Source organism: Erigeron canadensis, chromosome 8 (genome assembly GCF_010389155.1).
Source record: "Erigeron canadensis isolate Cc75 chromosome 8, C_canadensis_v1, whole genome shotgun sequence".
In the NCBI taxonomy this organism is placed as follows: Eukaryota; Viridiplantae; Streptophyta; class Magnoliopsida; order Asterales; family Asteraceae; genus Erigeron; species Erigeron canadensis.
The window spans coordinates 19686882-19703958 of record NC_057768.1 but is presented as its reverse complement, the minus strand read 5'-3'; the positions used below and the strand labels follow the sequence as shown (position 1 = coordinate 19703958).

The following is a 17077-nucleotide window of genomic DNA, read 5'->3' as shown; positions in this document are numbered from 1 at the left end:
GACCTTCCAGTTGAAGTCGAAGACAACAAGTGGAAGAAAGGAAATGACAATGGAAGCGAAGCCCAGTTGACATTTCACCAGATCAATCAACTGGAGATCCTTCAGTGTAAATGCCTTTACAAAGCTTTACACTGATCACGAGGAGGACCTTTTACACTACATCCTTTTAACCGGACAATAATCTTGTCTGTGGATAAAAGTGCAAAGATGTAGAGTGGTTGAATAAAGTAACTTTTTGTCCTACTTTATTTAGCACACACAAAGGATTATTTACTAATACTTTTGTGTGCTGTCAACCATATTTGTACTTCGAAGTTGAGATCCCAATGCTCATACTTCGACTATAAATAGAGGTCCTTGCCCAAGCATTTCAACAACTTTGCAAACACATACATTCTGCAATATTGGTGAACTTGTGCAATATTCTCTCAATCGCAAAAAGGAACATTTCACAACTTTAAGTGTTTCGATTGTTAGGAGAATTTCCAAGTATAGATCAATTGTATTTACATCTTTGTATTATTTTGGTTCCGCAACAACCTTGTATTTTATTTAACAATCAATAAATAAAATACACTTGAAAAATACATATTGTCTCATCGATATAAATACTTGTCAATTATATCTATTGAATTGTATTTACTTATTTACGTTGTCACCTTAATAAGTAAACCTCCAGATTACCTGGTACACAATTACTCTAAACTGGTCACGTCTAGATTAAGTGATTGTGTTGCAAAGTACACTCACCATTGACATAGAGGTGTCTTCAGCACCCATCTAGAATTAGTTGGGACTTACAATATCAAAAACATACTGTGATTTAAAACTTAACACAATGTGTTTTCAGATTACACAATAAAAACACATTGTATTGTTAGAATCACAATTAAAACATATTGTGTTAGACTCAGATGACAGTGTGTTTTTGCTAGTTTTCTAGTTTTCGCAAAAAATTTAGTTTTCAAATAAATATTTCACATAAAATGATACATAAAATTAACATACCGAGAAGTTTCAAAACAAGTCCTAACCCAAAAATAAATTTATTTAAACTATAAAAAATTGATTTATTGCAACATTTAAAAAAAACAAAACTTTTATAGAATATTACATCTTAATCTTAACCTAACTTCAATTGACCAATCACAACCCTTATTCTCAAAATATTAAATCTAACACATGTCTAAATTAATTTACACTTTTTGATTTTCCATCACTAATTTACACTTTTAACCAAATTCAAAAACAAGTAATATAATTACAATATTTTGTTTTCCATCACTAATTTACACTTTAACCCAATTTAAAAATAATTAATACTTTATTGCATAATGTCGTTCTAATAACAAAATATAGTTATAAGTTTATTGCATAATGTCGTTCTAATAACAAAATATAGTTATAAGTTAGAGAAGTTAAAAAATATGGATTAATACGAATTAAAATTTATAGCAATATTTTATTTTATATTGTGAATTTTAATCAAACTAATTGTAATATTGTTGTTATAATATATAATTGTAATCAAACTAATTGTAATATTTTTGTTATAATATATAATTGTAATCAAACTATAATTAAGATAATCATTGTTGTTATTAGTAATTGAAATCTACGATACAAAATCTTCTATTTAACATTCAATATTATATTTTAACGTATAAGTATTTTTTTCCATATATTAATTCTTATATTAATAATGTTGTAAAATTCGTATATTTGACACGGGTCTAAAACCTAGTTCCTTGTAAATCTTACAAAATTTTAATAAAAGTGAGTTTTATAATAAAATAAATAAATTAATAACAATAATAACAATAATCTATACCATTTTATAAAAAAAATAACTACTTTATTTTTATAAGTGTTGAAAAAATACGAGTATATGTAATTTTCAGTAATCACCCTTAAAACATTTTCACATACATTATTTCTTTAACATTAATAATTAAAGTACAATATATCTTTTAAAATATCTACATTACTTTTTAAATCAATAACTTTTACATTAATTATTTATACGACTTCGTTTCCACCATTCGCCATGACCCACCAGCGTCGTATTGTGCGGGTACGTCTGCTAGTTATTAATATAAATATAATAATAATAGTAAAATATATAAAAGTCTAGTCGGATTATAAACAGCGATATTACAGAAGGTTCTCCTCCGGTCAAAAACAACAAGTAGTGTTTCCATCACCCTCCTCCTTTTGACATTCCTAATTATTTATTCACACGTATCTCCCTCCCTCCCTCCTTATCTGTCTTCTTTCATTCCCTCCCCTCCTTTATTGAATTATATATATATGTACACACACAATATATATATATATACACACGCAAACATTCATTTGATTACAATTCAATTCATTTGAATCCCACCCATCACGACCAAAGAAAGAATAGAAAAGATGCTGGTAAATCATCAAAACGTCCCAGAAACCCAACAAAAATTCCTACCAAAAAGAATAATATTAGTCCGCCACGGCGAAAGTGCCGGAAACTTAGACGGATCCGCATACGCGACCACACCCGATTACAAAATCCCTTTAACCGAAGACGGTATCCAGCAAGCCAAACTAGCGGGTACCCAGATCCGAAATGTTGTGTCGGATTCGGGCAAGTTAAAAAACTGGAAGGTTTGTTTCTATGTATCTCCTTATGAAAGAACAAGGTCTACTTTAAGAGAAATTGGTAGATCTTTTGGTAGAAATAGAGTTATTGGTGTTAAAGAAGAATGTAGGATTAGAGAACAAGATTTTGGAAATTTCCAGATTGCTGAAAGAATGAATATTATTAAGCAGACTCGGGAACGATTTGGTAGGTTCTTTTATCGCTTTCCCGAAGGCGAGTCTGCTGCCGATGTCTTTGATCGCGTTTCCAGTAAGCATTCCTTGTCTTTGTTGTGTCTGAAAATGTTACTATTATTTTGTGTATCTTGTATGGAAATAGATGATATGTTAGGAATTGAAAGCTCAGACGATGAAAGTAGTTTATATTGGACTAGCAGGTTACCCGTTGATATATAGATGAATTAAATCAGCTTTAGGAAATAGGTGACAGAGATCAATTGTTAACATTTTAAAGTGGATGTGAATATATATGTATTATACTATATTATACATACATTTACTTGAGTTTTGATTAAATTCCAACACTTAGCCCTTGATGTGTTTTGATTAAAAGTTATGTTTGAAAGAAATAGGTCCATGGTTTTGGCCTTTATGCCATATACTACTAGGTGATCAGTAACATACTTCTTATGTGTACTAAATAAGAGACGGTGGATATAAATTGTCTGTATTTATGGTATGTTTAATCTTGAGAAGGTATATGCATGATTCACAAGTATGAATGTATTATTACACCAATGCCATGGACCAATACTTTTTTATGTTTGGCTGTATTTGTGAATTACTCGTATCTTACAAGTCCAGAGAAGGCTATTTATGGGTTTTCAATGGTTAAAATATCATTATTGGTTAAAAGTGTGATAGCGGTTTAAGTAATGTTGGGATGATCAGGCTAAAGGTAAGATTTATGATAGTTTTGTTGGGGTGTGGTGGGGAGACTATGCCACCATAAGATGACATGTACACTAAATGAATGTAGAGAAGTACTAATGTTGAGGTGGATATGTGGTCACACATTGGAGGGCACTGGTCAAGATATGGTTTTCTGGCTACCTTGCATTTGTGGCTCGCTGTTGGGTACAAACCAAGGCAATATGAGGTGTTTGATTAGAGTTAGCAATCCTACCTGTTAATTTTATAAATAGATTTAGGTTATCTTTAAACTTTCGCATGTAAATCAATAGTTTTAACTAAAAAGTGAACGGAACAAAGATGTGTCAAAAGGGTCGAATTTTCAGAATGTATTTTAATGCATACAACCGCTTAATTGCTTTAAAAAAGGATCGAATTCTCAGAGTATATTAAAGTTTTATTCTCACTTTTAGCTTATTAAGTAGTTGTACAAAAATTAACTAGAAGTATCACCCCAACCTGTAGTGGAGAATAACAGTTATTCAATAACCTATTACCCATCCACCTGACCCACTCATCTTGCTGCATAATGGAGATTGTATAATCTTATATATAAATTAATTCATGATTTACATTTGAACGTTACAAGTTTAATATGTCTTGACATATAGGTCATGTCACTGCAAGTTTCTGAATTTGCATCAACCTCAACTGTTATGTTTCAAAGTTCCCTAATTGGACATAATAACTTCCTAGTAACTTGTGAACTACAAGAACATGTTCATTCAATAATAAATGCATTGAAATTCATCTTTATGTCATTAATCATACATTCTTTCCTTTTTTATGAACGGCCGGGAACCATCCCGATTAGGTTCTTGCATGACCTATTTGTTCCTAGTTAAACAGCAACTTCTTGTGCCATGGTTTTATTTTTTCAACAGTCTGATCATTTATCATGGTTTCCAGTGGTTGGCAATAGAATATGATGAGTGACCTTCCAACATTTGATTACCTAAACAGGTTTTGGTGGATGCTTTAGTCTTTAGTGTAAACATAAACAATTCATTTTTTACTCTACGTAAACACAACACGTTGCAGTCAAAATTTATAGCTATATTACTTTGATGCAGTTACTTTTTCAAAAGGATAATGATAAATCAACCTGACTCATATGCCTAAAAATCAATCTAATCATGATTTATAGTTGATAATGTTTGCTAGATTCTCTCTGAGTTTAGAAAAGCCAATGTAATCCATGAGTAACTTTAAATTTTTATTAGTAATCACTGACAGGGACTTTTGGAAACTCAATTTAATCAAGGATAGTGATAGCACTGTTAAAACCAAGATGTTCGTATTTTGTGTCTACAGTTTCAGTCTCTTAATAATTATATTATCAGTTAGTCTAAATACTCTGTTAAATTTTCAGGCTTTCTAGAATCTTTATGGAGGGATATTGACACACGGCTTCATTATGAACCCTCTGAGGATTTAAATATTATCATAGTTTCACATGGACTAGCTTCACGTGTCTTTTTAATGAAGTGGTTCAAATGGACAGTTGAACAATTTGAGTACCTAAACAATTTTAACAACTGTGAGTTTCGAGTAATGCAATTAGGAGATAGTGGTGAATACAGTTTGGCTGTTCATCATTCTGATGAAGAAATGCTAGAGTGGGGACTATCAGCAGAGATGATACATGACCAAAAATGTCGAGCCAGTGGTGTGATTGAGAAATCTCAATGGTACATGGATAGTTTCTTTGACCATCTAGACAGTGATTCTGAGGATGGCGATAAAGAATATCGTGCCACTGAAAATACAAATTCTTGAATTAGCGGCTACATGAAAAAAGTTTGAATTCTGGGAGCCCAATTAATGTAAACATGTGCTGGCAAGTTTTAGTTACTAATTTCATTACGAAATAATTATAATTTTGTATCACTCTCCAAAGAAAGTTGGTGATTTGGTTACGGAATTTAGTGATGCAACTCATTGATAGATGACTATGTTGATATTGGTACTGGTACTGTATCTATTCTAAACAAAAGAGAGTACAAAGTTATAAGGCTCTGGCTCTTTAAAGATAAGTGTGCGAAGAGAATCTGTTTATATGATAATGTCAACTTTTTGGTTATTTTTATATCACTCGAGAACAAATATTCATATAAACGTAGACAGAACTGAGCCAGGAAAAAAACCCGCCCGGGGGCAAATTAAATTTAGCGTAAATGCGTAATCATCACAAATTATGTCAGTTTGTTTTTAACTATTAATGGACTGATTGAATAAATAAGATAATGTCAGTATAGATTAAATCAGTATGGTTTTTTGTTTATGGTGTTAACCAACTCGCAATAATACAAATATTAAATATTCTAAACTAGGTAGTTCTGGAAGCCCGTACAAAGTTAAACATAAAATCTACAAAAAAACTCATACAAAATACGAGTAAATAAATAAAGAGTTTAGGGGGAAAAAAAAGAAAAAGATTCGATATGTGTTCACGGTGATTAAGTGAATGTTCAACCTCGCAATAGCAATGGGTATCCATTTTCATTTAAAGGCAATACTACAACTATAACATCATATTTATGTTTATTCTTAAAAATCATAAAGGGAAAAAATATTTTAAAACAAAATCTAAAAACCAACCCAAGGGAAAAAATTCAAAAAAAGTATAAAAATGTTTTAAAAGATATATGTAAAAAATGTTAAGAAAAAAAATGCAAAGTTGTAAAAAGCTAAAAACTTACAAAAAAAAAATATAAATCAATAAACAGAAAAAAAATCTTAAAAAGAGAATACAATAAAAGTTATAAAGAAAACAAAAACATTAAAAAAAAACAAAAAAATGTTAAAAAACCAAAAACGGCAAAACATATGTCATTCTATAAAGTATTAAAATGTTTAAAAAGATATATGTAAAAAATGTTAAGAAAAAAAATGCAAAGTTGTAAAAAGCTAAAAACTTACAAAAAAAATTTAGATAAATAAACATAAGAGAGAATTAACCATTCCACCAAATCTTTAGTAGTCTTTTGATTCTTTTTCCCTTCCCTTTTTCTAATTACCTTAACCAATCGTACCCTAAAAACCATCCATGTGATGTAAAAATCCAGCAGCCGACTTTAACGAACATTATTGGTGTTGGATGGTGATGAAGAATCTGGCAATAGAATCAGTGAGACATCAATTTTTTAATTCTTTTTTATGTTTAGTTTTGAGGTGGGTATTTTAGTAAAAGTAAATGAATTCCTATGGAATGTTAAACATTCCATCTAGTTGGTGAAGGAATTGTAAATTCTGAGTTTTAATGAATTTGATGGAAAGTTTTGAAATTCCATTTCATCACTTTTCCAATCAAACATCTTCTTGAATGGAATCTAACATTCCAATTCCAATGAAATCCTTAGAATTCCATGAATCAAACACCACCTTAAAATTTTAAATATATAACACTCATATGCTTTACAAAATCTATAAATTACCACTGGTTTACATGGATGATTTTTAGGGTACGATTGGTTATGGTAATTAGAAAAGGGAAGGGAAAAAGAATCAAAAGACTACCAAAGAATATTAGATACTTTAATAAAGTAATAGCATGTGAATACTTTAACAACGAACATATCTATCTATCTATCTATCTATCTATCTATTTTATTATTATTATTATTATTATTATTATTATTATTATTATTATTATTGATACCGGAGAAACAGTAGCAAGCAGCCACCACAGCCGATAGTTACCAGAGTATCAACCACAGCCACCGCCGATTAACAGCCACCAATGATGATGCTTACCAGAGTAACAGCCGCCGCCACCCACTGTTTTTTGTGTAAGTATATTAGATCTTGATAAATAAAGTCCTTGGAGAGATTAATAAGGGGGTTTCGAATATGGTGGTATGCGTGGTGTGGTGCTGAACAAAACCATCAAAGTTGTAGGAGAAGATAAATAGTGGCAGATCTTGTTTTTGGTGAATATATGGTTCTTTGTGTCTGCATGGTGCATATCTATCATCGATCTATATTATTGTTATTTTTATTTATTTATATTATAATTTTTTTTGTTATTATTATTATTATTATTATTATTATTATTATTATTATTATTATTATTATTATTGAAATATAAAAACATAAAAATGCAATAAAGAGCAATTGTGTCATTTGACACAATTTATATTAGAATTCTTTTTACTGAATTCCAATGCATTCTGTCAACCAAACATTAGAGAAATATTAAAACTTTCAGATTCCAATTCTCTCAAATTCCAATTCCTTCAACAAATTACAATTACATCAAAAACATTCTGCGAACTAAACTGCCCATAAATTTCCAAGTGCTTGTCAATTGTCATTTTAATTTTATAATTAACATTTTAACAAAACTCAACGCAATGATTACATTTCTGTTTAATATGAAATCATTTTGTTATTAGAAACTTAAATTTAATTTATTGCTAAAGATTATATAATTTAAAATGAATAATAACTTTTGTAGCAATACCCCTGTAACTCACTCTCTTCAAAAATCATTAAAGACACTGTTATACAAAGTTGATGATCGGCAAAAACCTTTTAACCCTAAATTCTTGCTAAATAACTTAAAACATTCGATTCACGTGTTACACATGTGTAATAGCTGTGACTTTGACCGTTTGACCACTCGTACCATTTGAATATATATTGAGTTGGCCAATATAGTTCTAGTGCAATTTGGAGTTAGTGTAAGTGCAATGTGTCCAAATAGATCAATTTATCGTTTAATTTAGGACTTATGTGCTAGTCGATATGATTGTTGGTGCTAATCGAACCTAAACCTTGAGATGACATTTAGATCTAATTGGCTTTACGGTACTAGACGACATTAAATCTAGTTAGAAACATGAAATGGATCCTTCATGGGTCAAACCCATGACCCATTACCCAACTAACTTCCTTATTTTTCCACCCATCCATTCATTCCTTCCCTTATCTTTTCTTTCTTTCTTCTTGCAAGAACAAAACACACACAAAAACTTATATATCTCTCTCCATCTAGATTTCTATATCATAATGGAAGATTAAGCAAGATTTTGTTGGGGGTTTTCATCATCAACCTCATCTTAGCAACATATCAAAAATTTGGGCTTCAAAGTGCAAGATTTCTAACCTTTTCGGGTCAAATTCGGGTCTGGAAACTAGGAGAAAATTTTGGTAAGCTAAACTCATTTATATTCATCATTTTATGTTTATTAACTTTTTTCTAGTTGATTCTAAGTAAATTCGGGTCACAAATTGGGTCAAAATGCGAAGTAGGGTTTTGGTGGTTCATTTTAGGTTAAAAAAATGATTTTTGACATAAAATTGATGAAATGATGAAGTAGGCTATGTTTGTTTATGTCAAATGATGTTAATTGGTGCTTCAAAATATGTCTTGAACCTTCCTAGATCGATCATTGGGTCGAAAATGAGGTTTTGGGGTGTTTTGGCTCGAAATCTGCTGCTGCTGCTCGCTGGGTGCATTCTTGGATGACTGCGGCGCAGTAGGAGGTGTTAGACCCCACTGCGGCGCAGTGGGAAGTCACGGGAAAGTGTCTTTGGCTGACTGCGGCGTAGTGGGGCGGGTTAGGTCCAACTGCGGCGCAGTGAAACCCATTCAGCCGAACTTTTTTCTATGTCAACTTCAAACGTACATAACTTTTGATCCGTAAGTCCAATCGAGTCATATGACCTATCGTTGGAATTGTGAGAGAGTCTACTTTCTTATGGTATAGTTCTTTTGGTCTGAAACCTTGTACATTTCTAAGAACGTCGAGTCAAAGTGTCTTGTTCTAGGTTTTGAGTTGTCTTTGATGACGATATGTTATATATTGATAGGTTGTGGACGCATGGCGATTGTTGGACATTCATAACTCGATATAAACTTGTCGTTTTGCTTGGAATCCAATGTGAGTTCGTAGCTCCCTACTCGTTTGAGATTCGGGCTGAAAATATGGCTCGAAAGTCGTCAATACTGAACCCTTTACGCTCAACATCTTCATCCACAACCCTTGAACTGCAACTTGCACATCAATCTTTGCGAAGTCCATCTAACCTTCAACACCATAGATTACTTCACCTTCTTCCCTCACAGTTTCGGTTGTCTTGGAAGACCCTACCATATCAACTGCAATCACAGTCAATGACTCTATTGCCTTGGTCAAATCTTCTCGATTAGCATTACCCCTATCCTTTGCTGCATCCGGGTCTTGATTTGAATCATCATCTTTCTTCTTCAAGAGCTCATCACCCTTACAGCCTAGATTCGGTAGTAACTGCTTCTCAACCAGAAACTTCTCAACCAACTTATTCAAATCTGATTGCATCACACTATCTAGGTGGATTGAAGTTTATACCCATAAGGGCTCCAAACAAGGGTACATCTTGAGCACCAGGATCACCAGAAAAACGATTCCTGAACTCATCATATGCCCTTCCTACCATGGATGTCACTTTCAGAACTATCTTAGTAGCCGGTAGATTAGGAATATGATGATTGATAATCATCATAACGAATCTAGGATAGATCATAAATCTATGCCCTTGTCTGGCAGTTGTTTGCTTCCTTAATTCGTTGAAAAAATACTTAGAAAAACTATACGGTTTGTTGTATACTAGACCAACCGTCTGAGCTTGAGATTCTTGATTCAGCGTATCCCATTCGGTTCTTCTGTTACACAAACTAATCAACAATACATGCGCTAAGTATCTCCACCTTCCATAGAATCCGCGTTTCTTCAAAGTTGCTTCAGGATATCGATAAGATCACGAGCTGAGAACGTGATAGTCTTGCCAGCAGCCACTGTCTCAATCAACTCCTGAGTAGCAGTTTTCTTATGTATTGCATTATCCCAAAACTCTACCAGGTATGATTCATACAGAACCGGTGAATGAGTCAGAATGTGATTAATTCTTGATCGCTTCAGAAATCTGAAAATCTCATGATAATATTCAGACCCGTCTTGATTCTCGTCTAGGTTAATCACAAAATTATGACCTGCAATAACAAACAATTAATTACCCAAATAGACATAAAAATTCACATGCATAACATACACAACTAAGATTATCTCTGTAATTAAGTTAAACACATATAAATAACATAAATTATCCCGGTAATTTAGTTATATAAAAATTAACTCATTTTCAAATCCTTATTATCATAAACTTTTGAAAATCTGTTAAGTTAACTTAAATTATCCCTGTAACTAAGTTAAAATGATAATTAACCAATTTTCAAATATTTTATAAAAATAAAACTTTTGAAAATCTGTTAAGATAAAATACAAAGTCGTAACCCTGTACGAGGTCGTATTTCATGGTCAAAATACGATCAACCAAACTCGAAAATATGAGGTCGTATTTTCCAATTTGGCCACGTATTTGGTCTAGGTCGTAAATCGGTATCGTATTCCAAAAGTCAAACCAGTCAAAATAAATTGACATTTGCGAGGTCGTATTTCTGGGCTAGCAAACCCCTAAATACGAGGTCGTCGCACTGTTCATCTTTCCCAACGTGAAATCGTGATTTACCCAACCAAAACTTGTAAAAATTGTATCTGTACGTTTGTATTCAAGCGATTAACATACCCCAAACCATTATTTTTAACCCAAAAACATCAAAATCGAAGAAACTTAGAAAATCCAATTCGAAAATTTCGAGTTCTATTTTCTTGATTTTCTTGTTGCATGGTTAACTATAGTACGATCAGATAGTATACCTAGATTCAGTATTTCACGTAGATCACAAATATATCAACGAAAAACTCTGAAAATCTCTATATATATCGAATCAATATCGGGGTAGCAAAGGTATTTTTTGGGGTCGTATTGCTCTAAAATTGATTTTTAATGTGTGAGGTCGTGATTAGGGTTATTTGGTATATATACCCACTTGACCCGAATGGGTCTGGGTCAACCCGTCCCACCAATTACGAGGTCGTATCTGCATAAGGCCCAATAGACCATTTACGAGGTCGTATTCTGCCTCTTGCCAATTACGAGGTCGTGATTCTACCTGCACACTTTAAACTTCAATTTTCGTCAAAGTTTCTGAATAATTGATCAAAATTTATCACGAACTTCCTGGAAATATGAAAATTAACATGACCAAACCTGTAGGCATCCTAATTCCTCTTTTCTCTGATCTTCGTCTTAAACCTGAAAAGTTAATAAACTTACACAAAATTCTTTAACTTTTCCACGATCTATCTTTCTTAAACAATCTCGAAATGAGCTTTCCCGATCTGTACCACTTGAAAACTTTAAACGTATTCATACAATTTCACAAAATAATACATTCATAGTTATAAAACTGATTCTTCATTCTTACACTCCCCCTCAATTTTATGACTAGGAAGTATAACTATGATCAATCAATATAACTACCATCATTCTTATGTACTCCCCTCAATTCATGACTGGGATACATAACTATGACGTTGTATCAAGGTAATTAATCATTCTCATGTACTCCCCCTCAATTAATGACTGAAATACATAACTATGATTAATTATCAGAGCACATAAATATACATTATGAAATGTGACAGTAAGATACACATTTCACAATCATTTAGAAATTCTTATAATTTAAAATCTCTTTATATTATAAAAATCTTAAACAATATTGATTAACTACGTCATATTCTTATGAAAACATAACTATATGATCTAGATAATCAATACAAACATCTTTCACATATATAATTATGTTTCGATATCCAAAGTTTTAAAATCTTATTTAAAAAACTTTTCATATTCAAACATAATACTTATGTCCAAGATGTTTTAACCTTTCACATTTATATATCCGTTTCTACTTCTAAGGTTTATACATATAAAAACCTTTCAAATCAGACGATATATCTATGTCTAAGGTATAACGAATAAACATCCAGCCTTTCACATTTAAACATCACATTTCTATGTCTAAGGATGTATTAATAATGTAATTCCTTTCATATTCACCTAATGTCAATGTTAAAAGTTTCCTATAGCTTTCTACATTTTCATTAAGTCTATATCTAAGGTTTTACATAACCTCTACATTCACATTATGTCTATGTCAAAGGTTTTACCTAACCTTCTTTATTTACATTATGTCTATGTTAAGGATTTTAACATAATCTTTTATATTTACAGTAAGTCTATGTCTAAGATATTAAAGAATCTTCTACATTCACGAACTGTCTATATCTAAGGATAGCATTTAATTACTTGTGAAATTCCATTATATCTATGTCTAAGATTTAATAGTCTTCTACATTCACGAAATGTCAATGTTCACGAAATTATCTAACGTAGTTGATAATCTTTTATATTCAAATCAAGATTTCTATATCTAAGATCTTCAACTAGTATAAAAATTAAACATTGCTATAATCATCTTGTTAAAAACTGTATCAAAGCATCATACTTTTAATAACCTGATGATCTTAGCCTTGTTTTTTTTTTTTTTTAAATCTTCAGTCTTTTGCTCAAAACTCCTTCCTTTGGATTGAATTTTCTGCAAATACACTGAACAACAAAAATTTCGAGGCAACAAAGTTAATTGCCATACCCGAAACTTGATATCCTGAAACTTTAGATTTAAACAGCAAACTTCAAACTCTCTGTATCGTCATACCAATCAACTAATGCATCAAAGCTTGTTGTAGTCCTCCCCCTCAACGATAAATCTCTCTAAATTTAGCATATCTTGAGTCCCTGCTCGCCTTGCATAACTAGCATGTGATAGAGAGGTTGAATTTCCAACAATCAATCATGAACTAGTTGACTACCATGAAAACCAGAAACTTTGAAACTTGAAGCTCAAACTTCAGGAACATGGAACATCCTGTTTCAAAACAATTATTTGTCTCTAATATCCAAAATATTAAGCTTCAATGTGCTAACACCTGCACAACCAAGCTCAAAAACACAAAGACGAGATAAAAATAAAAATGTTATTCTTCATTATTTCATCACTATATTTGCGATGACTTAATCTAGAACTACATTTTTCATTTTATCCTCCTAATTTTGTTATTCTTCACTATTATAAGTCATAAATCCCATATGACCTTATCTTAGTCTAAGAACTACAATATATTTAAATACACCTTATAATCGAAATCTTGAGAAATTATGACCTATAGATATCTAATCTATTTGTCAACCCATCAATAAAATAAGAATCTTAAGATCTCGGTCTTATCATTCTAAGGATATTTATCAACAATCATGAATCCTAAGAATTCTGTCTTACTATTCTATTGATACTTATCACAGAGTTAGAATCTTAAAAACTCTGGCTTATTATCCTATGTTAACAATGAATAACCTATCCTGAGATCTTTCACTTATATCTATGGACAACCTACCCTGAGGTCTTCCATTTACATGCAAATCTATATTGATTTAACTTCAAAAGGTTACTTGATTTTAACTAAGTAAAATCATCTAACAAAAAACTAATCACTTATACTTTTACATAAAGAAAATCATAATTTTTGCCTCCAAAATATGTTCTCATGAAACTTTAAATTTCATGTAAACTTTGGATATCATGATCATAAGAAAACTTTGATGATTCCTAAAACTTTTCGCCAAATCTGCATTGACCTAAAATTTTCGAATGCTACCAAATTTCAAATCTTCATTTATTCATCCCATTTTAAGATCTTGGGCAAAAATCACAAACCATAAGAATTTTACATATGGTTGAACAAAATAACAATTAGAAATACCTCTATGATTGTCTCATCATACTAGTATTTATCTTTGTTTTGCATAAATTGACTAATACATCCCTGTGTATTCGTCTTTCTTGCTTCCATGCTGAGAACTTGCTTGACAACCTACAAAGTTAAACATTTGTTTGTTGTCCTGCACATCTCAACAAACAATCATCATATCTTCTCAAAGTAGTAACATATAATCTGAAGAAATGAATAATTCAGCAAGATAAAATAAATGAATCTGCTTAACAATCTATTATTAACCTAGGTCATTTTAAGGTCTAAATTCACTGTCAAGCACGTTCAGATTTTGCACAAGTTTGAAAGTGCTTACAAAATCATTTGGAATCTCAGTTCCAAATCTTTTTGATTCTACAAAAAAGTCTTTTCAAGGATAAGTCTCAAACTTTGAATCATCTCCTCGTTCATTCTTTGAGAATCTTCTTTCTAAAGATCAAACCAATTCTTTTAAAGATCAAATTCAAAACTATGAACAACTCTGTGTTCATTCTTAAATAAATCTTCTTTCTAAGAAATTTACATTAACTTAATATTTGTTTATTGAAATTAACAGCTCTGTGTTCTTTTCCTTAAACCGATATTAACACAAACTTTCTTTTAGCTTTTGATCCTTTCACTATCGCTTAACTACCCTACTCGTTTATTCGTTGTCCCATAAGAACGTAGTTGAGTCCTTTTGGAAACTTGAACCTCAACTGACCCTGTCTCTCGTGCAATAGGAACTTTTATTTTTTACAACAACATAAATAAATAAAGATACACACATTTTACGAGACACATAACACACACACACACGAACATAAACGAATAACATAGTTACAAGAGCTAAAGTACTACATTGATTAGATCAGCTTAGCATGTTACATAAGCCCACATGAGAAATAATTCTCTTATTATTAATTATGAACAGTGATCCAAGACGATTACCAATATATGTGTTCTCTTAAACACTCGGTACTTCCAGTTTTCTTTTAATTTGTAACACTTTTGACATACTCTGGCCAAGGACAGTCACCATGTAACCCGGGTAGCCTAATATGCCACTTAATCAAGTTTGCGAACTTAAGTGACCCACATTCAGATATACTCCCACAATCGACACAAGCACTAAGATTAAGATATTTGGCAACTAAAGGGAGACGGTCTTTAAGAATCAAGTTAACGGTGACCGGTCGGTGATTCCTCACACGCAGAGTGACATAACTTGACTCACGTACGAAAATATACCCAACATTGCATAATGCTAAGTACTTGCATATTTGTGACATCATTTTAAAGCGCTTATGGAAACCCGTGACTTTCGATGAGACCCGTGTAGCGAACTTTCTGACAACCTATCCCAAGTTGGAAGCTTTAGGTAAGCTAGGTATACAAAGACACCCCAAGGACTTACTTGTCCGAATCTCAAAGGCCACATTAGTTCCATAATTTTCAAAAAATTAATGAGATATTTGCATATCTTGTCACAAATATACATCCGAGAAAGCAATACATACACATGTATGTACCTGAGACCTTCTATATAACAACCAAATATACAAAATTGCAATGCAAGATCTTTCGCAAGATTTAAGGACCATACTCTACATACAGAGTAGACATTCTCAACCATAAATCTGAATATGTTTCTCATAAGATCATTGTATACATTTAAGTTCAGATTATAAGGAAACCTTGGTACTTTGTGCCTATCGATACATCATATAATGGAGTCACTGAACAAAGCAATGTTAAAGTATAATTAAGTAGGCTTAAAAGCTAACGTATCGTCACGTCTAATCATCTTCACACAGTGACCTTACTCTTTTTATTATTTTCTTTTTCTTTTCTGATTTTTCTGATTTTTATTTTGTTTTTATGACTCTATATGACTCACAATACGACACGACATATTTTACAAAGTTCCTATTGAGAGACATTATCACTATAGATTTCTCATTCCAACCAATTGGACTAGCAACTCGAAACGAGTTCGGTCGAAAGCATTAGTGAACAGATCAGCTAAATTAAAATCAAGTGACGAGTGCCTTTAAATTACATTAAGCATAATCTTTTAATAAAATAACATCTTATATATCTGTGTGCTTAGTCCTATTGTGCTTAACAGGAATAGATATGGTGGATAAAGTGTCCTTCTTTACGAGAGTATAAAGGAATTTCTAACCGTAATCCTTTGAGCCTGTGAACAAGCATTCACTTGCTGTAATGTATTCCAAAATCTCTCCTAAGATTGACATCCACTTATGTCTCTTTCCTCAATAACACCAGTATCTTCATCCTTTTGATTAAACTAATGCAATTCTGGAACAAACATAAAACATATCTAATAACATAAAATAAATAAAAACATACTATAGATCATCATCTTGTAATTAACACGATTTCATTTCCGAATTCACAGATTCAACGGTGGATTTGTGTGTGTGTGTTCTTGGTGTTTTAGTGTGTGTTTCTAGAGAGAGAGAGAGAGAAAGGAAAGATTAGGATTAAGTGTGTGTAAAATTACAGGAATGAAATGAAAATGAGGAAAAAGGCTTATGATTTCTAAGGTGTTGAGGGGTATTTATAGTCTAACTATACAATTATCCTAATTATCACATCTACACCCTCAACCTTAGAAATCATTTCACTATGACTTAACAACAAGTAAGTCCACTAACTTAAATTACAATTTATCACTATTTTTGGATTTCTAACATTCTCCCCCTTAATGATATATTGTAATAAATGAAGTACGTGTTAATCTTGTCTTGTAGGAATAGATTTGATGAGCCCGTTGGTGAAGACAATTGGTTTGTTGAAACAAG

General features: G+C 31.8%; 1 protein-coding gene across 1 annotated transcript; it reads left to right on the top strand.

Moving 5' to 3' along the window:
- Window positions 1-2180: 2180 nt before the first annotated feature.
- LOC122578747 (phosphoglycerate mutase-like protein AT74H) lies at window positions 2181-5585 on the top strand. Its single transcript, XM_043750774.1, has 2 exons — window positions 2181-2887; window positions 4922-5585. Exons 1-2 carry the CDS (start codon window positions 2416-2418, stop codon window positions 5326-5328), a joined length of 879 nt encoding a protein of 292 aa, XP_043606709.1. The 5' UTR covers window positions 2181-2415; the 3' UTR covers window positions 5329-5585.
- The last annotated feature ends 11492 nt before the right edge of the window (window positions 5586-17077 follow it).